The 23,449-nt window shown below is 42.8% G+C and overlaps 1 protein-coding gene across 4 annotated transcripts in view; it reads left to right on the top strand.

The window, feature by feature from the left end:
* The first annotated feature begins 1,623 nt into the window (after positions 1-1,623).
* The window catches only part of LOC311102275 (BCAS3 microtubule associated cell migration factor-like), a 246,679-nt gene continuing 224,853 nt past the window's right edge, over positions 1,624-23,449 (top strand). For all 4 annotated transcript variants that reach the window (XM_084143565.1, XM_084143563.1, XM_084143562.1 and 1 more), the window contains exons 1-7: positions 1,624-1,701; positions 3,252-3,342; positions 5,300-5,354; positions 5,611-5,686; positions 6,657-6,763; positions 11,675-11,756; positions 16,987-17,059. In XM_084143565.1, coding sequence (XP_083999691.1) covers positions 3,272-3,342; positions 5,300-5,354; positions 5,611-5,686; positions 6,657-6,763; positions 11,675-11,756; positions 16,987-17,059 — 464 coding nt within the window. In that variant the 5' untranslated portion in view covers positions 1,624-1,701; positions 3,252-3,271. The remainder of the gene's footprint in view (positions 1,702-3,251; positions 3,343-5,299; positions 5,355-5,610; positions 5,687-6,656; positions 6,764-11,674; positions 11,757-16,986; positions 17,060-23,449) is intronic.

Genomic DNA, 23,449 nt, shown 5'->3' with positions numbered 1-23,449 from the left:
ACTTTGAAAGGCAGTGACAAACGTTAGTCAATGTCTTGACAAAGTGATCTGCTCGAAAGGGCCCACTGACTGCATGTCTCGTCAAAGAGAGTTAATTTATTTTGGGAGATCGCAAAATAGAACTTCTACATTCAAGACAGGAGAAACTATTTGATTCAGAAGATAAAAAACATGTTTATTTTAGTTACCTTTTCTCAACTTGTTTCTATTACTTTCCACCACGTCAAGCTAACTTTTCATATATACAGTCATTGTTAAAGATTATAAACTGGGTGGTTCGAGCCCTGAATGCTGATTGGCTGACAGCTGTGGAATATCAGACCGCATAGCACAGGTATGACAAAACATTTATTTTTACTGCTCTAATTACGTTGGTAACCAGTTTATAATAGCAAAAAGGCACCTCGGGGGTTTGTGGTATATGGCCAATATACCACGGCTAAGGGCTGTATCCAGGCACGCCGCGTTGCGTCATACATAAGAACAGCCCTTAGCTGTGGTATATTGGCCATATACCACACCCCCTTGGGCCTTATTGCTTAAGTAGGTAGCTAACTAACCAGCTAGCTTTGTAGCCATGGATTGTGCACCTTCCATTGTTTAGCTAAGTAGCAGCTACCTAGCTAGCTGGTGGATGTTTTCCTTTTGAAACCAGTGCAGAAAGCAACATTCTCCTCCACAAATGCTGTTTCCATCAGTGGAGACTGCTGAGGGGAGGACGGCTCATTATAATGGCTGGAACAGAGCAACGGAATGTCATTAAATACATGGAAACCATGTATTTTATACAATTCCACTGATTCTGCTCCAGCCATTACCAAGAGCCAGTCCTCCCCAATTAAGGTGCCACCAACCTCCTGTGGTTTACATTGATATCCATACTGAATTATGCACATAAGGGACCTCATGGGCACCCTTAACTTTTTTACTTAATTTAAGGTGAAAATTCGCCTTAAAATGTTTTGTGCAACTGACTTAAAGCAGAGAGGAAGAGAGATGCCCAACTGGGGGTGAAATACAGGCGGTTGACGTCAACAACTCTTATCGAATATTCAAAAATGGATTACAATAATGAGAAAGATCCACCAATCCAAAGAAAGGATAGCGGGGCTAGCCAGCCTGCTGTCCCGCTTTATGGACAACGACTCCCATTGTTAGGGCGGAGAGACATGTCTCTTGTCAGTATATCCACAGTCTTTGCTTACATTTAAGAAAACTTTTAAGCAAAAGATGAGGGGGAAATTAAATATGTTTTATGCAACTGGGCCCAGAGTTCTCGCTGAAACACATGCGAAGCAGTATCACGCGAGAACTCGATGTAAACAAACAAGTTTGTATGGTTCGAAATCGGGCTTTTTGTCATAATGATCACGTTCACGACAGGATCATTATTGTCTGTTGTTGTGACTCAGGCTAATAAAATGTAGCTGTTGATTAAATATAACCATTTCATTATCATACCCCAAAAATAACCTGCGAGATTCCTCAAACTTAGATTGGGACAAAACAGGGTATTATTATTCACTCTGATTGACCGAGGACCTACAACACCCGCCTTTGTCGTATACTGATTGGCTTGGTGAACGCACAGGGATGCTGCCATTGGTCTCTTTAACACTTCCACGGCTTTCCCACTGTTTTGTGGCATTTGCTAAGGAGATTCGTTTAACTAAACAAGCCAGCTAGAAAACAACACACTGGGTACGTATTGAATACCATATCAATTAATTGGTTAAACTTCGCGAATTATATTTAATAAATAGGTGTAGCTACTGGTGTTTGATCAAATAAGTTGTCTGGTGGTGGTTAGCTAGCTGCTGCTGTCACAGAAATAATAGGACTCTGTTGACTCTAGTTCTTGACATTAGCTGGCTAGCTACATTTATCAAACAATGTTTTCATATCAGCAGGTATTTATCTTGTTAGCTAACTAAGTCGTCTTCAGTTTGTGATTTGAGGCTGGCTAGCTAGCTGGAGAAACCAACTTGAGCTAGATACAGTAGTAGCTAGCTAGCCAGTTAGCTGTCAGTGTAAGCAAATGTTGGAATCATTGGCAAGGCTAACAGTAGTTCGTGTACCAGCTCATTATTTGTTAGTTACTTTAACCAAAGTTTCTAGATTCATTTGTAGGGTAACTTATTAAAAAAAAAAAACTGTAAGATGGCTCTAGCTAGTATGTTAGCTACTATGGGAGAGTGGAGTAAGTTGAGCCAAAGGGGGAAGTTGAGCCACTCTTCTAGGAAACCATACACAAAATGTATAGTTTGACCACATATTTAGGAAGAGGTCATCATTTCATGGAGTCTGTGAAGGAAGAAACCACTTGGAAAAAGTGGTAAGTAAGTTAGGTAAAAGAAAAGATTTTCATCAAATTAATTTATTGTTAGAGGTTTCATAATGCTTGTATCTAAACCAAAGTAGATCATTTTAAGATTGTTCTATACATCAATTGGGGTCTCTATAAGCTTCAGGATGAGGTCCTAAAACATGACAGTGCATCCTTGTAGCTGTGTGGGCTAATAGATTGCAAATGTTTGCCTTGGGGTAAGTTGAGCCAATGGCAAGTTGAACAAATTGAAGTGTTTCTTCCCAGGCGTAATGCAAGGCATTATCGCTGGAATATGAGGTAACAACAGGGCCTGGCCTATGTTTCAAGTGTTTTTAAAAAGTACAGTGCTTGTTAGGTGTTAAGCCTGTGTTAAAAGATGCTTAAAAATAAGACAAAAAGCGATTGTGTTGAATGTGTTTGGGAAATAAAAATCGACATGGTTTTAAAGAGGTAGTGGTAATATTTCATTCAGTACAGAAATGTGTAGGCGTCTTAACTTACCCTGTCCTGCTGCTCAACTTACCCCATACCCAACTTTTAGATAATGTTATGTAGCAAAGGTAATCAAGCTCATATTGATATGTGATACAGGAAACGTATTGAAAATAAAAAACAGACCTACATCCTAGTTATTGAATGTAATGTGTTGTATGATTTTGTCCCTAATCATGGTTATATTAGGCAGGTTTGATGGGGCGGGGCGTGGTTTACTGTGTTGACTATCAGGGGTACCGGTAGGCCTACAGTTTGTAGTACAAAATGTTCTATTAGTACAACCAAAAGTGGTAGGAGTCTGTTCTAGACCTTTCATGACCATTCTACGCCCTATATGGAAGTCTACTGGTCTCGACCTTTATGGAAATAGACATAAATGAAACCCAGCTATTAACGGATTGTAATGGTCATGTTCTTTCCTCTGTAGGATAAAGACTTGGAGACAAAATGGCATCAGACTCCCCGCGCAGACCAAGCCGCTGTGCTGGAGGGGTTGTGGTGCGAGCACAAGCTGCCACGTAAGGACACACACACAATAATAGGGTTCCATCTATTCCATCTGAGGGGTCAGGGCTGCCTACTAATACAAGTTTCCCCTTGCAAAGACATGACATTGCCTAACAGATAATCACATGATGGTTGTTATTGACCATTGGTTTCAGACATATGCTTCAGCGCTATGGATCAATATGATCTGGATCAATATATTTCCGTGGCCACTTTGAGGTAGAGATTACATAACAGAAAGTGTTATCTACAACCAATTTAGCTGAATTAAGTGCAAAGACAATACTTATACCTATGCATACACTACAAACATTATAGTCATAGGGACAGTGCATTCGGAAAGTATTCAGACCCCTTGACTTTTTCCACATTTTGTTACCTTACAGCCTTATTCTAAAATGTATTAAATAGTTTTTTCCCCCATCAATCTACACAAAATACCCCATAATGATAAAGCATATACAGGTTTTTAGACATGTTTGCTAATCTCTAAAAAAATAAAATAATTGAAATATCACATTTACATAAGTATTCAGACCCTTTATTCCATACTTTGTTGAAGCACCTTTGGCAGCGATTACAGCCTCAAGTCTTCTTGGGTATGACGCTACAACCTTGGCACACCTGTATTTGGGGAGTTTCTCCCATTCTTCTCTGCAGATCCTCAAGCTCTGTCAGGTTGGATGGGGAGCATTGCTGCACAGCTATTTTTAGGTCTCTCCAGAGATGTTAGATCGGGTTCAAGTCCGGGCTCTGGCTGGGCCACTCAAGGACATTCAGAGACTTGTCCTGAAGCCACTACTGCGTTACCATGGCTGTGTGCTTAGGGTCATTGTCCTGTTGGAAGTTGAACCTTCGCCCCAGTCTGAGGTCCTGAGCACTCTGGAGCCAGTTGTCATCAAGGATCTCTATGTACTTTGCTCCGTTCATCTTTGCCTCAATCCTGACTAGTCTCCCAGTCCCTGCTGCTGAAAAACATCCCCACAGCATGATGCTGTCACCACCATGCTTCACCGTAGGGATGATGCCAGATTTCCTCCAGACGTGACGCTTGGCATTCAGGCCAAAGAGTTCAATCTTGGTTTCATCAGAGCAGAGAATATTGTTTCTCATGGTCCTTAGGTGCCTTTTGGCAAACTCCAAGCGGGCTGTAATGTGCCTTTTACTGAGGAGTGGCTTCCGTCTGGCCACTCTACCATAAAGGCCTGATTTTGGTGGAGTGCTGCAGACATGGTTGTCCTTTTTGAAGGTTCTCCCATCTCCACAGAGGAACTCTAGAGCTCTGTCAGCGTGACCATTGGGTTCTTGGTCACCTCCCTGATCAAGGCCCTTCTCCCCCGATTGCTCAGTTTGGCCCAACAGCCAGCTCTAGGAAGAGTCTTGGTGGTTCCAAACTTCTTTCATTTAAAAATGATGGCCACTGTGTTCTTGGGAACCTTCAATGCTGCAGAAATGTTTTGGTACCCTTCCCCAGATCTGTGCTTCGACACAATCCTGTCTCGGAGCTCTACGGACAATTCCTTCGACCTCATGGCTTGGTTTTTGCTCTGACATGCACTGCTAACTGTGGGACCTTATATAGACAGGTGTGTGCCTTTCCAAATCATGTCCAATCAATTGAACTTACCACAGGTGGACTCCAATCAATTTGTAGAAACATCTCAAGGATGATCAATGGAAACAGGATGCACCTGAGCTCAATTTTGAGTCTCATAGCAAAGGGTCTGAATACTTATGTAAATAAGGTATTTCTGTGTTTTATTGTTTATACATTTGCAAAAAAGGTCTAAACCTGTTTTCGCTTTGTCATGATGGGGTATTGTGTGTAGATTGATGAGGATTTTTATTTATTTACTCCATTTTAGAATAAGGCTGTAACGTAACTGTGGAAAAAGTCAAAAGGGTCTGTCTGTCTGAATACTTTCCGAAGGCACTGTTCAGCAAGGTAATGCTCTTGTGTTATTACAGTGAGCAGTCGTATATGGAGAGTGTTGTGACCTTCCTCCAAGATGTGGTCCCTCAGGTAATACTGTTTCCATTGATTGTCGTCTTTTCTACAGTAACAGACATTTGTATTACATTTACATGTTACCCTTATTCAGATTGAGTAGTTTACTAAGGCTGTAAATGGTATTTTTATATGGTAGAGAGAGTTGAAGTATAGTATTAACTGAATCACAAATGATCCTAATAAAGTCTGACATGAACAGACTGCAGTAATCATTTCATCTGATACATTTTTGTCCTCGTCTCCTACTTGTCTTTTGTCCAAATTCAAGGCATACACTGGTGCCCCGCCAACTGATGAAAAAGAGAAAATAGTTTGGGTCAGATTTGAGAAAGCTGACATCAATGGTAAGTCTAAGAACAGTTTCAAAGCTTCCCCCCTCGACTGTGTTGTGTTCAACCTTGGGGGGCACACACATTTTGATAACAAGTGATAATTTGCCTCATTATCTGGCATTTTAAATCCACAGATTCGATTAAACCATATATAAACAGGTTCTAGAATATTTGGAGTTTAATCAAATATGCTGATAAGTGGACTCTATTTCCTGGGAAGAAACAGTTTAAATGTGACACATGAATAGTTCCTTTGGCAGGCGTTGTTTGCGAACCATTTGATGGTTCATTTCATGTAAGGACTTTGAGTGACAGGTCTGATGTAGTACGTGTGTGTACGCGCCAGATCTCTCCCTCAATCTGACAGCAGCTGTGTTGATTAGACACGGCATCATTGGCTGTGTTTATAAAACATTCTACCACTTTAATGTTATTTACGCTAACCTTTGAAGAGGACTTCTGTTTGGCGTTCAATTTAGAGCTTCACTGTTCCAGCCCTGCTTCTTTGCACGCTCAATGTAAAGCAAATTGTTCCATACGGAAGGAATGGTTCAAATGCATTAAAAGCGGCTAGAGTTCACACGCATTCAAAGTAGCTAGAGTTGAATATTTATTCAAAAGAATGAGCTGGAACACTTAAACCCCAAACATTCTTCTACAAAGTGAAACAGTTTAGTCAAAAATATTTTTGAAATCGACAAAGAAATATTGTCATGTTTGGACAAGGATGAATCATTTTAGATAGCAGCAACAAACACAGCAGTCAAATGTATTGTATAGACTGATTATACACTGACTGATTATAACCCCCCCTTTCTTCACTGATTTTACCTTAATATAGTAAATATCAATGTCAGGCAGTTCTATTTTGAAAGTCAATTCGGCAAATTAATTGAAATTAAAATAAGTTTGAATCAGTCTACAGAGTTGACTGAATATAAATGTCTACCTTCCCTTTTGTGTTTTCCTGTGTGTCCATCAGATACGTCCCGCTCCCCTGAGTTCCTAGAGATGCACAGTGGCAGCAGTGACCCTCCCCTCTGCCTCATGATTGGCTATGCCGACGGGATGCAGATCTGGAGCATATCCGTGAGTAAAGACCACCTGTAACACAACCAGTGTTTTTGTTGTTACTGTGCTGTTGTTGGTGTTGAATCAAATCAATTTTATTTGCCACATGCGCCGAATACAACAGGTGGAGACCTTACGGTGAAATGCGTACTTACAAGCCCTTAACCAACAATGGAGTTTTAAGAAAAATAAGTGTTAAGTAAAGGAATAGCTAAGTAAAAAATAAAAATAACAAATGATTATAGAGCAGCAGTAAAATAAAATAACAGTAGGGAAGCTATATACAGGGGGTACCGGTACAGAGTCAATGTGCGGGGGCACAGGTTAGTCCTGACTGGTTGCATCACTGCAACTGAAGCTTGCTGTTTGGGGTTTTAGGCTGGGTTTCTGTATAAGCACTTTGTGACATCTGCTGATGTGAAAATGGCTTTATAAATACATTTGAATAGAAAGATGTTGAACAACAACAGACACCACAGAGACATTATTGTATATCAGTTGCAGTACTCCTTATGCCCCACTAGATGTCAGGATAGACCATGGTGTTAATAGCTATTTTCTCCTTAAAACGCTCCTGACAACTTCTGCACCAACAGTCTCTCTAGGATCTGTGTTGTGGGTGTTAACATATGAAATACAGATCTTTGTGTTGTGGGTGTTTTAAATATTTAATTTGAAATATAGAGCTGTTTACATTTGATGAGCAGGGTGGTCAGTCACACAAGACACTACTCTCTCCAGGTCCCATCATTACAGGAACCATAGCACCTATTGTGCACTAGGGCTGGGAATTGCCAGGGACCTCACGATACGATATTATCACAATACTTACTTATATATATTCAATACTGTGATTTTATTGCAATTCGATGTTCCAAACATATTGCTCACCATATGTCTGCTGCAGAGGGACAAGAGAGAGACATCAAACGTTTTTATCAGTCATGGAAATAAAAGTGCTGAAAACTAGACTTAGCCAACAAGATGGAGGACTTTTGATATTCTTATAAGGTGGTTTGTGTTGATGTGACCTGTATCATCCCAGGGTCAAATATTTATGAGGATGAATATGGATTGAAATAAAGTAAGAAACCACTTATGGAGAAAGGTAATAGTGGAAATGGTATTAACATTTTTCCTGCTGTTTAAAAAACAAAACATATTTGTATTCTTTAGAGTTTAATATCAAAGCCCTACAAGGTGGAAATGTATAGGCTATTTGAAAGATCTGTTCTTTTGACACAACCATTTTTTCAACCACGGTAAAGTCGTTTCCAGGAATATCGGAAAATAATACATGAGAAATTCTCTTGGAAAATCATTAGAGGATTTTGTCAGCTCTACAACTTAACAAATATCCCGAAACTCTGCAAAGGCCTCTATTTAGGACTATCAGGTTTCACGTGCAAGCTGTCACAGAAACATGCAAACTTAACATACATCCTGTGAGATCTAAACAGACTAAGTCCTTAATCAGTCCTTTCTAAACATCCACAGGCCACCAGAGAAACGACACACTCTTTCCCTCCACACACTGACACGGGAGGCTGTCTGACACACACACACACACACACACACACACACACACACACACACACACACACACACACACACACACACACTGGTGTGATGTGGCTATGAACAACGTCTTTGTTGTTAGCGCACCTCTTCTGGGAATTAAAGAGGAGAGGAGAGGGACTATAGGCAGCTATCTACAGATGTGCTACACTAGCCAGCCTACACAGTACCACCCAGAATAAACGAGGTGAGAAGGGCCATAGCCAGCCAGCTACAGATGTGCAGCTGCACATCATATACAGTATTCTAGTACCATCCCCAGTTGGGTACAGAATAGTTCCATTTCAATACCAGTCGACCAAGGAGTGGAATTGGAATTGACCCCAACTGGGCGATACACTCGATACTGTTCCGGTGTTGCTCTTTATCTCACGCTCTTTCCCCTCTTGTAGTTTTTCTGTGGTTTTGACATGTTTCCAGGACGTGTTTTAACACTGGGTCCATAGTAGGTGATGAAAGCGCCTTGGTCTCCAACCCTGAGTGGCTGTGAAGTGTTTGTGACAGTCGCTAAGCCGACACCCTCTGTAATGGCACTGACTGCATGGAGAGACACACACACACACACACACACACACTCCTCATCAGACGGCCCGACAGAGGGAGTGTGTATGTGCATATCAACCGTCCCTGCATGTTGTGCATTACTGTCCCCTCAGACAGAGGGGATCTTTGACTGGATAGGTGTCGCCCGCCCAGCCCCAGAAAGATAAGGCCCAGACTACCGTGGGCAAATTGTTGGACTGAAGAGGTGTTGGGGGAAATGACCAGCTTTGAAGAGAGGTGTCTGTGTGGGCGCTGTTATTAATAAAGGACAGTCCCAGATAGGGACAATTTCAGCCTGTCTTCATCTGCTTTGTAGCTCAACAGTGAAAACGGTCCCCGCTTGTATCCTTAGTACTAAATGTTATGTGTGTGTCCCATTTTGCGTGCGCTGTGTCCCTCGTGATGGAAACTAAAATTGATAAGCTGTTATTTTAGGATTCCCAAAAGCACTTCATTTTGTTTAAAGTTATTCATCATTCACTGACCATATTCATCCACCACCAATATGCCCTTGCAGTGTGTCCTGTCTGTCTGAATGCATGTCTGTCGGTCTGTGGTCACTTGTTAATATGGCCCAGATATTGTGAGTCACAACTGAGGGGTAATACAGAGATTAGAACACAGTGTACAACACAAGGGTGTCCACAAAAAACGTCCCACCCAGACCCACAAATGGAAAAAAATCAAAATTATAATAATCAACAAAAAAACCACACACACACAAGAAGAAGCAGACAGGCAGCTAATGTAATGGCAGAAAGCAGAGATGGATGTTGTTGATGCCTGCCTGACTGGCTGTCTTGTCACACAGCCATGTAAGGCAAGGATGAGCTGTGGGGTAATGCACAATGCCCGCCGCATTATCATTATCCTTACCTCCCCCCACCACACACAATCCGGCAAATTCCATTATTCTCCAACTCCATTTGCCATAGGAATCCCACCCATCCTCCGTCCTCCATTCTCCATCCTCCCACCATAGTCCCAGTTATTCCCTCTCTCTGTGCTCCTTTAACCTGCTAGTGGTTCATGATACTCTAGTTTAATCTGTTCACTGCCACTGGGCCGAGCTGCACTTTTAATAAAAACTATGGCCCGATCCGCCACTTTGAAAAGAGGCTACTAATTGCGCAAAAGAGCGTTCATCCTTGGATGTGCTTATCTACTTAAAACACGCGGATTAGGGCGATAGTAATGTGATAATGCACGTTTCACTGTAATTTAACACAAAAAATCACAAAAGTGGGGTTTAGAGCTTAAAACAATGCGCCATTACACGTGTCAGAGCCACCACAGACCAGGCAAGGGTTCTGACCTGACTATCCAAGCCCCATATCCAAGCCTCTCTCTGGGGCCTAATGCAGGGGATAACCTTGTATCTCCGGAGCCTAGAGCAGGGACACAGCTACCACTTTAATTCCATTAACAGCTCTCATTGCATCTGACACAACAGTAAAGACAGGAAGCAACCTACAATAACCTCAGATATATTGGTGACCTCCAGCTATAGATACTGTAGCTTCTCAGAATGACAGGGGCTATGGGGCTATACAGTACACACTGGGTGAACAACAGGTGTGGCGGACATGTTCAAAACGTCAATGTGGGAACACTATTTCCTGAACACTATCCAGCTGCTAAACTGTTATTCTTTACTTTAGTTACTGTATGTAGCCTGTGTTTGATCTCAGTTCTGTTCAAAGCGTTTTTAAAAGTATTTTTGGCATCAATCATCATAGCGCTTTTGAAAGCCATCAGCTGAGCTGACTGGTTATCAGACGGTTGGTCTTGCCAGCCAGGCGACACCGCATCCCGCTCTGTCCCGTTGGCTCAGTCACAGAAAGAGTAGGCCGCTCGTTTGCATCGGAATGCTTTGGGGACCTTTGTTGGTAGCTTTTACTCTGCGGTTTGGCTGGCACTTCAACCACCAGCCCCTCCTCCACTCCCTTTAGTGCCCCCCCCATCTCCCTCTCGGGCCCCCTTCCTCCTCGACAAGCCCCTTTCCACGCAGTTGGAATAGATATTTTTCTTACAGTGTGAACATATCTCTCTTTTTGTTTCGGCCAGGGGCCCCCACGTTGTTTTTTTACTTTGCCCTGCCGCCGACTTCTTAGCTCCTTAACCTCCATCCAAACCGGAGCTGTAAGTTTGTGGTTGTGTAGCATTGATCATTTTATCAGTACTGTAGTTATGTGGAGGTGACTTGGCGCCTCAGGACGCTGAGGCTTAATTGGAAGTATGGCCGGATTGAGTATCGGAGCAGCCTCGTAATAAAGACATTAACTCTCTTAACTAGTGGTCATCCCACCGAATGCATGGAGTTTATTATCATCAGAAAGAACAACTCCAACCCTGCTGACTATGGCAAACTGTTAACCGTTTTATATCAAGTGTTTCCCCTAGCATTGTATAGGCGGGCTTGCCCCCCTGCCTAGCTCTATTCCCTCTGTTCAGCTGGTGTTCGCTTGGTCAAGTGTCTTTGACGGAACTACACCGCGTCCACAGTAAAACAACAATGTCCTCTTTTACACACCATTTAAAGGCTTTTTATCGTTGTAGAAAAATACATTTGTTAAATTTCCTTTCCTTTATTTAAAATAAATCAGAGTAAATGTGAGTGGTCTTAGACTGAGCGTTCATTGTATGCATTTATGTCAAAAGGACGGAGAGAGAATGCTGAGCAGCCACTGTAAAATGGGCTCAAATCGTTTGACTTTTCACTGGTGACGTACTTTTGACTTGTTACATTTACTTGTTGTTACATTGTTGTTGAACTTGCTCTACTGTCTTTTCCCCTCTCTGTTGTAGCTGGGTGGGGAGGCCAAGGAGCTTTTCTCTGTGCGCCACGGACCTGTGAGAGCTGCCCACATCCTGCCAGCGCCCCATATCAGTGAGTATCTACCTACAGTGGGGAGAACAAGTATTTGATACACTGCCGATTTTGCAGGTTTTCCTACTTACAAAGCATGTAGAGGTCTGTAATTTTTATCATAGGTACACTTCAACTGTGAGAGACGGAATCTAAAACTAAAATCCAGAAAATCACATTGTATGATTTTTAAGTAATTAATTTGCATTTTATTGCATGACATAAGTATTTGATCACCTACCAACCAGTAAGAATTCCAGCTCTCACAGACCTGTTAGTTTTTCTTTAAGAAGCCCTCCTGTTCTCCACTCATTACCTGTATTAACTGCACCTGTTTGAACTCGTTACCTGTATAAAAGACACCTGTCCACACACTCAATCAAACAGACTCCAACCTCTCCACAATGGCCAAGACCAGAGAGCTGTGTAAGGACATCAGGGATAACATTGTAGACCTGCACAAGGCTGGGATGGGCTACAGGACAATAGGCAAGCAGCTTGGTGAGAAGGCAACAACTGTTTGCGCAATTATTAGAAAATGGAAGAAGTTCAAGATGACGGTCAATCACCCTCGGTCTGGGGCTCCATGCAAGATCTCACCTCGTGGGGCATCAATGATCATGAGGAAGGTGAGGGATCAGCCCAGAACTACACGGCAGGACCTGGTCAATGACCTGAAGAGAGCTGGGACCACAGTCTCAAAGAAAACCATTAGTAACACACTACGCCGTCATGGATTAAAATCCTGCAGCGCACGCAAGGTCCCCCTGCTCAAGCCAGCGCATGTCCAGGCCCGTCTGAAGTTTGCCAATGACAATCTGGATGATCCAGAGGAGGAATGGGAGAAGGTCATGTGGTCTGATGAGACAAAAATAGAGCTTTTTGGTCTAAACTCCACTCGCCGTGTTTGGAGGAAGAAGGAGGATGAGTACCACCCCAAGAACACCATCCCAACCGTGAAGCATGGAGGTGGAAACATCATTCTTTGGGGATGCTTTTCTGCAAAGGGGACAGGACGACTGCACCGTATTGAGGGGAGGATGGATGGGGCCATGTATCGCGAGATCTTGGCCAACAACCTCCTTTCCTCAGTAAGAGCATTGAAGATGGGTCGTGGCTGGGTCTTCCAGCATGACAACGACCCGAAACACAAAGCCAGGGCAACTAAGGAGTGGCTCCGAAAGAAGCATCTCAAGGTCCTGGAGTGGCCTAGCAAGTCTCCAGACCTGAAACCAATAGAAAATCTTTGGAGGGAGCTGAAAGTCCGTATTGCCCAGCGACAGCCCCGAAACCTGAAGGATCTGGAGAAGGTCTGTATGGAGGAGTGGGCCAAAATCCCTGCTGCAGTGTGTGCAAACCTGGTCAAGACCTACAGGAAACGTATGATCTCTGTAATTGCAAACAAAGGTTTCTGTACCAAATATTAAGTTCTGCTTTTCTGATGTATCAAATACTTACGTCATGCAATAAAATGCAAATTAATTACTTAAAAATCATACAATGTAATTTTCTGGATTTTTGTTTTAGATTCCGTCTCTCACAGTTGAAGTGTACCTATGATAAACATTACAGACCTCTACATGCTTTGTAAGTAGGAAAACCTGCAAAATCGGCAGTGTATCAAATACTTGTTCTCCCCACTGTACCTGCCTTCCTCTGCCATCTTTTAGATGTACCCTAACATTTTCCCGTCTTGTTTTTTTGTCGTTCTACGGGTTCACATCAGACCGTCTTTGAATGTGATGCACATTGTAAGCGATGTCGTTCCCAGGGACTCAGGTCCTCAAGATGCTGTCGTTCTAGAAATCAGTAGAAAAGCTCAGCTGTTTTCAGCTTGTAATGTCACATGAACCTCCTCCTTGTCCACTTCAGTCAATATTTATCCACCCAATCTGCAAAGTGGAAGAAAAAACGCTCTGCAGTTGAATTTATGCGTTTTGAATCACATTGGTCTTGTTTTTGCTCTGACGTGGGTTTCAACACGGCCATGAATCTCTCCTCCTCCAGAAAAAATAAAATCACTTAAACTCAAATCACTTCTAGCCAGCGCTCAAGGACCGCTCTTGAAACGAAGTTAAGTGTGGCACAATTTATGCCGTTTGAGGATGTGGTGTGTGTGTTTGCTGTGATATATCATGGTTTAATTATAGACTACCCAGTTTGTTAATAGTCAGAAGCCCCATGCCAGAGCCCCTTCTCTTCCTGTTCCTATCCTAATATTAAAGGCAGTCCTGGCCTCAATCATACTGTTGGCATGGCCTCTGTTGGCTCAGGCTGACTCAGAATGAAGTGCCAGAGCTCTGGTGAGCCCCCCCGCCTCGCTCTCTCTCGCTCTTCATCAAATCTCAAGTCACTCATTGGCCCCATTGTATTACAGGGTTAATAGCATGTATAAAGGTTAGGTATGGAAGAGAAGCAGGCCAGTGAAAAACATGTCCAAGGTTTTGATCTAATCATGTTCAATCAGAGACGTCAAAGGAAAGCAGAGGGGAAATATCACCCCTATGGACCACCATCACAGACACACACACACAGAGTTGTATCTAATATAAGACCGTAAGCATTCACATCCTCTTAAGCCGATACACAATTGGATTTCCCTCGTTCCGCCAATTAGTTATTCTCTAGGCATGAAGTTTGAATTTGCTGTCACTGCAGGTAGAATTCAGAAGTGAAAAGCGCAAAACGCTAGCATGTGGCGTTCTGGTGATAAAATCAGCTTTTTGTTCTCGCTCTCTGTTCCGGTCCTTTGGCAGATTTCAACAATGCACAATGACAGCATTGAAAGGGCTCTGGACGGGGATGAAGGCCACGACAGTAATAAGAAGCAGCAGATACCCAACACATGAGGGGAACGATTCTCTGACTGTTCAAATAAAAATGAATTGTACTACCAGAGTAGCAGAGTAGCAGTGGGGAGAGAGAGCGAGAGAGACACTGATTGCAATCTGTTAGACCCAGCCGGAGCAAACAGTGTTGCTCTGTGGCGAGCTGTTAAAAGACCAATTGTTTCAGTCGGGATCCTGGGTGGGCGGGTTTGGAAAGTCCTGAAAATAGGTGTCGGTTCAAATATGTCAAAAGGCCCTTTCCTGGAATAGAGGAGGAAGTGGCGGTTTTCCGAAGAGAGCGATCCGTTTATCTGTCCAGCATCCCAGAGTTTGTAACCTCGCTCTTTTCTTCCGTCCTCTCGGTATAGGCCATACATACGCCTACCAAAGTGATTGAGAATACAATAGATCAGCATTGATGACAAGTGATCCTAATATGTATGAGACCTCTGTTGATCTCTTGAACAGTAGAATGGATGTCAGTAATACTATTGTGTGTATTTTGGTCCAAAGTGCTGGATCTGAACTCAGATGACCCAGAGGCCCAGCCTCCATGTGAAGGCCCTAATTACTGAAATGGCTCTGGAAATTATGTAATTTATAACAGCAAACATGTTGGCTTCAATACAGACTTGCCTTCCTCTATAAATGAGATAAACACACACTCAACACTCAAACATACGAATGTCGAATGGATAAAAATAGATGCACACACAGTCAACACTCAAACATATTATATTTCTGAAATTACAGTCCACTCATAATCAAAGGATAGTCAACACTAGTCATGAAATCTTAGATATTTTTTTTCCCCCTGACTGTATTTACAGAAACTGTTTATTTTCCTAAATGCATTGTTCAAATGAAACGCTTTGGTCTTTTGGGGAAATCATATTTGCCTACAGCTCAATATGGTGACCCGTTGTGATGTTTGATGACAGAAATATGAGTGCAGAAGAAAGGCTGTGTTAGGGGTTTGAGGACGGCACATTGGCTCTCCCACACGCCACGGTCACACCACAGGAACTCACACTGATTACTGTCAGGGCTAAATTACTCCCCTCCACAGGCCAAACAGCTTCTTCAATCTGGACCCCCACTACATGCACGCACACACACCATATCCCTCCCTCCCCTCCCTCCCTCGCCATCTTTAAGAATGGGACAATTAGGGGAAATATGGGATCTGTAGACTTAATACAACATGTTTTATCCTCCTCCTTCAAATGTGTGTCCCAAATGGCACCATATTCCCTACATAGTGCACTACTCAGAGCCCCATGGGACCTGGTCAAAATTAGTGCTGTAAATAGTGCCATTTGGGACGGAAACTAAATATGCCCACTAGGCTTTTACCATACTGTAATTTCACCCCAAACCCAAAGAATTAAACACAGAGGCAGACAAAATAACCCTACTCAGCTTTGAAGGGGTTCTCTATCAATCTTTCTCTATCTCACGCTCGCTCGTTCCTCTCCTCCATACCGAGAGGAAAGATGGTTTGAGTTCAGCATGTTGTGCTGTTTCTGTTCCTCCGTCTCCCTCCTCTCCTTTCTTCTTAATGTCTAGCATGCTGGTATGTTCATCTATTTGATCCCCATAAGTCTTCATGTGAACCTGGGTATTATTGTGTGGTTGGCGGGGATGAGTCCTCTCCAAGATGACAGGAATGACAGGGTCCAACTTCTCTTTCTTTTCTTGTTGTATTTTATATTTTGTCTCCATTTCCTCTTCAGAATGTTTTAGGGGGTATCATTTGATTACAGAGCTGCTGTAGTAATGTAATCAACACGCATCCTGCTACAGTAGCGCTAGTTAAATGGAGTGGGTGGCTCTGGTAGGCTGGGCCGGGCACACTACACAACAGGCCTGTCTCACATGCATAGGGCCCCCTAATGATGAATGATCACTGCTCTCTGTCAGTCCCTCATTTTTCTTCTTCTTCTTCTTCTTCTTCTTCTTCTTCTTCTTCTTCTTCTTCTTCTTCTTCTTCTTCTTCTTCTTCTTCTTCTTCTTCTTCTTCTTCTTCTTCTTCTTCTTCTTCTTCTTCTTCTTCTTCTTCTTCTTCTTCTTCTTCTTCTTCTTCTTCTTCTTCTTCTTCTTCTTCTTCTTCTTCTTCTTCTTCTTCTTCTTCTTCTTCTTCTTCTTCTTCTTCTTCTTCTTCTTCTTCTTCTTCTTCTTCTTCTTCTTCTTCTTCTTCTTCTTCTTCTTCTTCTTCTTCTTCTTCTTCTTCTTCTTCTTCTTCTTCTTCTTCTTCTTCTTCTTCTTCTTCTTCTTCTTCTTCTTCTTCTTCTTCTTCTTCTTCTTCTTCTTCTTCTTCTTCTTCTTCTTCTTCTTCTTCTTCTTCTTCTTCTTCTCGATTCTTCTTCTTCTCGATTCTTCTTCTTCTCGATTCTTCTTCTTCTCGATTCTTCTTCTTCTAGGTCCGCTGATGATTGATGGTTTTGCAGACAAAAGGCCTCTCCTAGGGGTGTGCAAGAGCACCGGGTCCTCGGGGTGAGTACAGTACACATCCCTCATGATGTCGCTGGGAGATACACTTTGTAGGGTGGTGTCTGACTGAATCCACAAACTGTGCTGTTTACAGTACAAGCCCATAGAGATCTGATAATGTGATTCTATATGTAATACTATGTACAAGCCCAGGGCTTTCCCATATTGAAAGAGTTGATGTTCCTGATGACATCATTAAATAGAGTTACAGTCCATTAGCTCAAAAGCCAAATAAATAGCCTTTCTCTGGATGGGTCAAAGTTTAACTACGCCACACACACTTGTAATCCAGTTTCCACATGTGCTAACCATGGCTGCTGGTAACCATGACCACTGGTAGGAGTGATGTGCGTCAGTTGGCGACCAGGCATAGTTTTATTTTATTGGGCGCCCCCGTTTTCAAGCGTCTCAGAAGTTAGTATATGTATGATGATAGACTCATGTCTGGTCTAGTCGTTCTATTTCTCTGGCCTCCCTCTCACTGATTGGTCACTCAGACAGACCCACAGTGGCACCAGATTGCACAACATGTCAACGTGACTTGCGTACTCGGACTACGTCTGCAATGACACCCTATTTAGTAGTGCACTATGTAGACTGTCATTTCATACAACGCCTTAACATCCTTCCTTCCTTCGAATCACATCACATGCCAGATTATCAAGGGAGCAACAAGTCAAATAGTTGTTTTGATCTTTTACTAGAAATAATCAGGTCTGCAAGAGCTGACACAAGCCAATCTGGCTGCATGGCGAGGCAGGGAAGGAGCGGGGAGGAGAGGAGTAGGGAGGAGAAGAGAAGAGCGGAGAGGAGAAGACATGACACGTGAAACTTCCATGTGCTAATGGAATGTCCTGTCTCTGTCGCCAGAGTCAATCTTTATGACATTTCCCCATTTTTAAAATGTATGGAAAGGAAGGGAAAGCTAGGCTAGGGCCCTTGGTTGTACTGCGTGACATTCAGACGTTACGAGGTACAAATCTTAAGTACATTTGAAAGCCTATAATTTGGCGTACGTAATAAGAGCCATCAAAGCCCCCATGGTGAGGAGCGAGAACCCCAGGCGTCTGTTCTCTTCTCTCCATACGCTGCCATGACCTCCCTCTTTCCCCTCCCCTTGTAACTGCTCCTCTTCCAGAACAGCGAAAACATTTAACTCGATATTTCCTTCCCTGGAAATGAAATAAGGAAGTCTGTCTTCGGCTGGGCTTTGATGGAGACCAACTTACCCATGTTTTCAAAGGAACGCTGCCTCCTCCTCTACTGCCTCTGCCTCTCCCTCTGCCACCGATTCTGGCTCTGCCTGGCCCCTCCTCTGCCTCTGTACTGCCTTTACCACTGCTCTGGCTGTGTCCTGGCTGACACGGAGAGATACAGACTGGGAGGGTTTGGCTGCTTGGCCTGGTGACTGACGCTCAGCACTAATGCTGAAAACATGCTTGGTGCTTAAAATGCCAAACCCTGACCTCTGGCTGAATGGCACAGCCAGGCTGGGGCCTTCCTGACTCCCAACCGACAGAAGTGTTTGGTAAATAACACTACATTAAAAGAGAGAAACTCCCCTATGGCCGCAGCACAGTTTTTCCATTTGGGACATTCGTAAACTTACTAAGGTCCTCACACAATTTTTAGCATATAATCATTTTAAAATAACAGCTTTTGTCAACCAGCAAAAAGGATGCCGGCTTGACACTTAAATGGAAAACAGATTAGAGTGTTGGCCACGAGAGCAGCGCTGGTTTAGAAGTTGGTTCAGTCAGCTCTAGGATTAGATTTGCAAATTAAAGGAAAAGCAGAAAGGGGAAAAAACATGTGTGCCTGTCCTTGTATCTGTGGGCTTCTAGCCAGGCGCACTCAACATCATTTTATCAATGGAAAGGATTATGCGTTAAGCCAAAACAATGTATGGATCTAGTGATTTTTCTGACAGCAAATTACATATGTGTCCCTTCACGCTCTGCGCCAGTGGGGTTGGTGGGGGAATTAGTAAAGAATTCCTGTGTGCCATCCTGTAGCAGCCGCTGGACTCTGGTCTGCCTCCTCTCCTCACATAGTATCTAGAAAGGATTGGTGTTTCCTGCTGCTGCTGGTCGTTGTTATTTTATTTCATTTTAATTAGGTCTGCTGGTATTAACATTCAGAACATTTAAGACTGCTCTTTGTCAATGAATGCAAATTGCAGAGGCAGGGGGTGGAGGGCGGAGGCATCTTAACTGTTTGTGGGTGTTTTTCGGAGTGGGAGCATACACACACTCCCAGGGTAAAAGTTCAACAGTGAAGAAGAAGCCTGCTTTTGTTATCACTTACTGTGTCCCAAATGGCACTACTGACCAGGTCCCGTAGGGCTCTGGTTAAAAGTGTAGCACTATATAGGGAATAGGGTGCCATTTGGGACGTACCCTCTGAGTTTGGGAAGTGTAAGGATGAAGTCTCTGGGCAGGCAGAACGCTCTTGTCAGCAGAGCCCCTGACATTTACACCCCCCCCCCTAATCTTCCAACCCTGTACGCCCACCCCCAAATCTCCAGATGCACAGAGGATGTGGGTATGATTTTATTATTTATTTTTGACAAATAAAGTCTTCTGTCACCATGGCGATTACGGATGGATTCGTATTTTCTGAGGGTTCCAGCCAGCCGAGACGCATGGAGACACCCCCGAGGGTACCAAAATGGTCACCATGGCTACCTACCACAGACGGTAGCCAGTAGCGACCTGGAAACAGTCAGCACCAGTATAGGAGGATAGTGTGCATGTTTTTCTTGCTTACTTTTACATTTATTGAATTCAATATTTAGCATTACCAGCGTTTTGACTGCTGGGCCTTTCAAGAGATGATGGTTTCAGCACCAGGCCACGGCCCTCCAGCTGGCCCCTGTGAACCTCCCACGGACCTGTTCTTTAAAACTCACGGCTCTAAGTTGAGGCTTTTCACACCTTACCAACAAGGCCAGTGTCATGACCTTGATATCTCAATATTAATTACAGACACATTTAGCACAGAGTTTTTAATCTAACGCAGGAAGATAAAAGATATGTGTAATTTGAAATGACACCCGACAACAACAAAGCGAGATTGATCCTAAAAGAGAGATAATGTCATGTCCCTAATTTGTCTTTATCCTAAAGCTTTATCCACTAAGTCATGTTGTCACCTAATGCCTTGATATTAATTACAGTATTGCAGGGAAAACCCCACTCATTCCACCAAACATTTTCAAAGAGACTTAAGGGAAAGCCTATTGTACTAAGCTGTGCTTTTCATAGCTATTTTCATGACAGGTTTAGCAGTGGTAAACGCGAGGTATCCCTCTCTAAAGTGTATTAAACAGTAAATCTCAGAGCGTTTGTATTAAAAGAGACACCAGATTATAGAGATTTGGAGAAGTGACGCTTTTGAAATCACCATGAGGCCTTTGGGCTGTTCTCTTAGTCACCATGATACGCAAGCGCACACCCCTCCCCAGTGGGGACACAGCAATGATGTGTGTGTACAGTCGCAGTACTGTATTTTGTGGTCCAGCTAACCACAGAATTGATTAAGATAAAGCTCTAACAGGGACATTTTATTTATTTCCTACTTTTGTTTGTTTTCAATTTGTGGGTGGGAATGTCATGTTCTTCTTTTTAAGAGTTCTGATGAAATCATTCCAGAACCTTTTGTAATGGCCGTCTGTATAAAAGGGAATGCCTGTAATCTCATCTAAAACTCCTTTACATTTTTGCCCACACGCTTACATTTAGACTTAGACACACTCACTCACTCATTCAGCGCTTACGGAGGGCAGTCTCTGGCTTTATTTTGAAGCGTTTATTTTGACTTCCACGTCTGCTTTCTGTCGGCTGAAAATATGTTCTGCCTCGCCAGTTTTCCCCTTCAAATAGGAAGTGAGTTTAAACGCAGTGGAAGTGGTAGACATAAACCTTTTTTTACACGGTCACAATGAGGCATAATTGTTTTTCAGCCCACAGTTCATTCAGCTTTTGTGCAGTACGTTTTACAGTCCGTTAATGACCAATTTAATGTGAAAATCTAATCAGGGAATTTCAGTTCTGTGATACAGAAGGTGTTGTTCAGCAACTTAGAATTTTAGTCCCTATGTATTAATATGCCCCCTATTTCTATTAAGGGAAGTAGCATATTTTTCCTCCCAATATCACATACCAGTAATTTCCAACCGCAATTAGTTTTGGTGTGTGTGACATGACAAGCCGGGAATGGATGGAAACCAGATTAAGTATCTCATCTCATAAAGAAAACATCAGTATACTGTACCTCACTTGGGATTTGAACTAGGCACCCTCTAGTTACCAATACATTCTCTCCACCAATAAGCTGTTATTGTGCATGTGAGTGAGAAATGGACCAGGGGGATGCTATGCTATTTAGCACACCGTCTCCTCTCTCATGGTGTGTCCCAAATGTTACCCTATTACTTGTACAGCATAGTACACTACTTTTGACCTGAGCCCTGTTGGCCCTTGTCAAAAGTAGTGCACTACATAGAGAATATGGTACCATTTGGGATTCATCCATCTCGTGTCATGGATTCCTCTCTTCCTTCCCCTCCCGACTGTTCCTCTGAGACAGTCTAGTCCAGGTGCAGCTAACTGCTGCTTAGATCTGGGCTCTGTCTGTCCTCTGTGTGTTCCGTGCAGACTGGGACACTCATATAACTTGAGGTCTCCAAGGATAGGAAGACCCTTTGAAGTGAAGCCTTTTGAAGAGTTTTAAAGCAGTTTTCCATATATATTTTCTTTTTTAAGATGCTGCAGGACAGGTAGCCCATCTTTATCTGTATTGTAACCGACATGGGTTTATTCAAAGCGCAATTGTTAATTTTTGTGTTGATAATGCAGTGAGATTTTATAGGAATATATTTTTAGTAGTATTCAATTCTCATCTGACACTTGACAGTAAAGCACAACTCCATGTGTTATCACAAAGTGGACTCCTTGGTAGTGTTCATAATAATTTTGGACAGATACACAATATGTTGCCTCAGGGTGTATTAGACAACAAAGCAGGTCGGTATAAAGCGTACAGGTTGAATTACCTTGGCTTTAAAGTATTTTATTTTTGTTCATAATGCTCTTTCTGGCTGACCTGTCGTTGTTGAATCTTCCTCGTACGTAGTCTGCTATGAGTACATTGTTTGAACTTTAATATGATATGCTACTGTATTTAGAGCATTTGACTATAGGCTATTTGACACCACTGTGCAGGTGTCAAAGCTGAAGTATAGGAGTGAATGCACACTTGACCAGATGCCTGTTTTTTGTATTAAATGTTTCCACTTAACTCTGACAGAAAATTGGCAAATAGTGAACTGACAAGAAGTGCATTAAATACAAGGCATGTGTTTTCGATGATAAATATTAATGTCCACTCCACTGCTGTCAGTCACAGTGAGGAGGTTGAACTCCTGTCCATTTTGGCACCAAACCTTTATTATTAGGCTGCCTTTTGTTATTGTTCTTTAGCTATTCTGACACCACACAGATACACTATACAGTGCCTTCGGAAAGTACTCAGACCCCTTGACTTTTTCCACATTTTGTTAAGTTACAGCCTTATTCTAAAATTGATTAAGTTATATTTTTTTCAGAGCAATCTACACACAATACCCCATAATGACAAAGCGAAAACAGGTTTATAGAAAATCTTGCTAATTTATAAAAAAAAAAAAAAAAAAAAACTTTATTTACATAAGTATTCAGACCCTTTGCTATGAGACTTGAAATTGAGCTCCGGTGCATCCTGTTTCCATTGATCATCCTTGATGTTTCTACAACTTGATTGGAGTCCACCTGTGGTAAATTCAGTTGATTGGACATGATTTGGAAAGGCACACACCTGTCAGAGCAAAAACCAAGCCATGAGGTTGAAGGAATTGTCAGTTGAGCTCAGAGACAGGATTGTGTCGAGGCACAGATCTGGGGAAGGGTACCAACAAATTCTGCAGCATTGAAAGTCCCCAAGAACACAGTGGCCTCCATTATTCTTAAATGGACGAAGTTTAGAACCACCAAGACTCTTCCTAGAGCTGGCCGCCCGGCCAAACTGAGCAATCGGGGGGGAAAGGGCCTTGATCAGGGGGGTGAACAAGAACCCGATGGTCACTCTGACAGAGCTCTAGAGTTCCTCTGTGGAGATAGGAGAACCTTCAAGAAGGACAACCATGTCTGTAGCACTCCACCAAATTCAGGCCTTTATGGTAGAGTGGACAGACGGAAGCCACTCTTCAGTAAAAGGCACATGACAGCCCGCTTGGAGTTTGCCAAAGGCACCTAAGGGACTCTCAGACCATGAGAAAGAAGATTCTCTAGTCTGATGAAACCAAGATTGAACTCTTTCCCCTGAATGCCAAGCGTCACATCTGGAGGAAACCTT

The sequence above is a fragment of the Coregonus lavaretus genome (assembly GCF_964263955.1).
Source record: "Coregonus lavaretus genome assembly, chromosome: 26".
Lineage (NCBI taxonomy): Eukaryota > Metazoa > Chordata > Actinopteri > Salmoniformes > Salmonidae > Coregonus > Coregonus lavaretus.
This window is presented reverse-complemented; position numbering and strand designations above follow the sequence as displayed.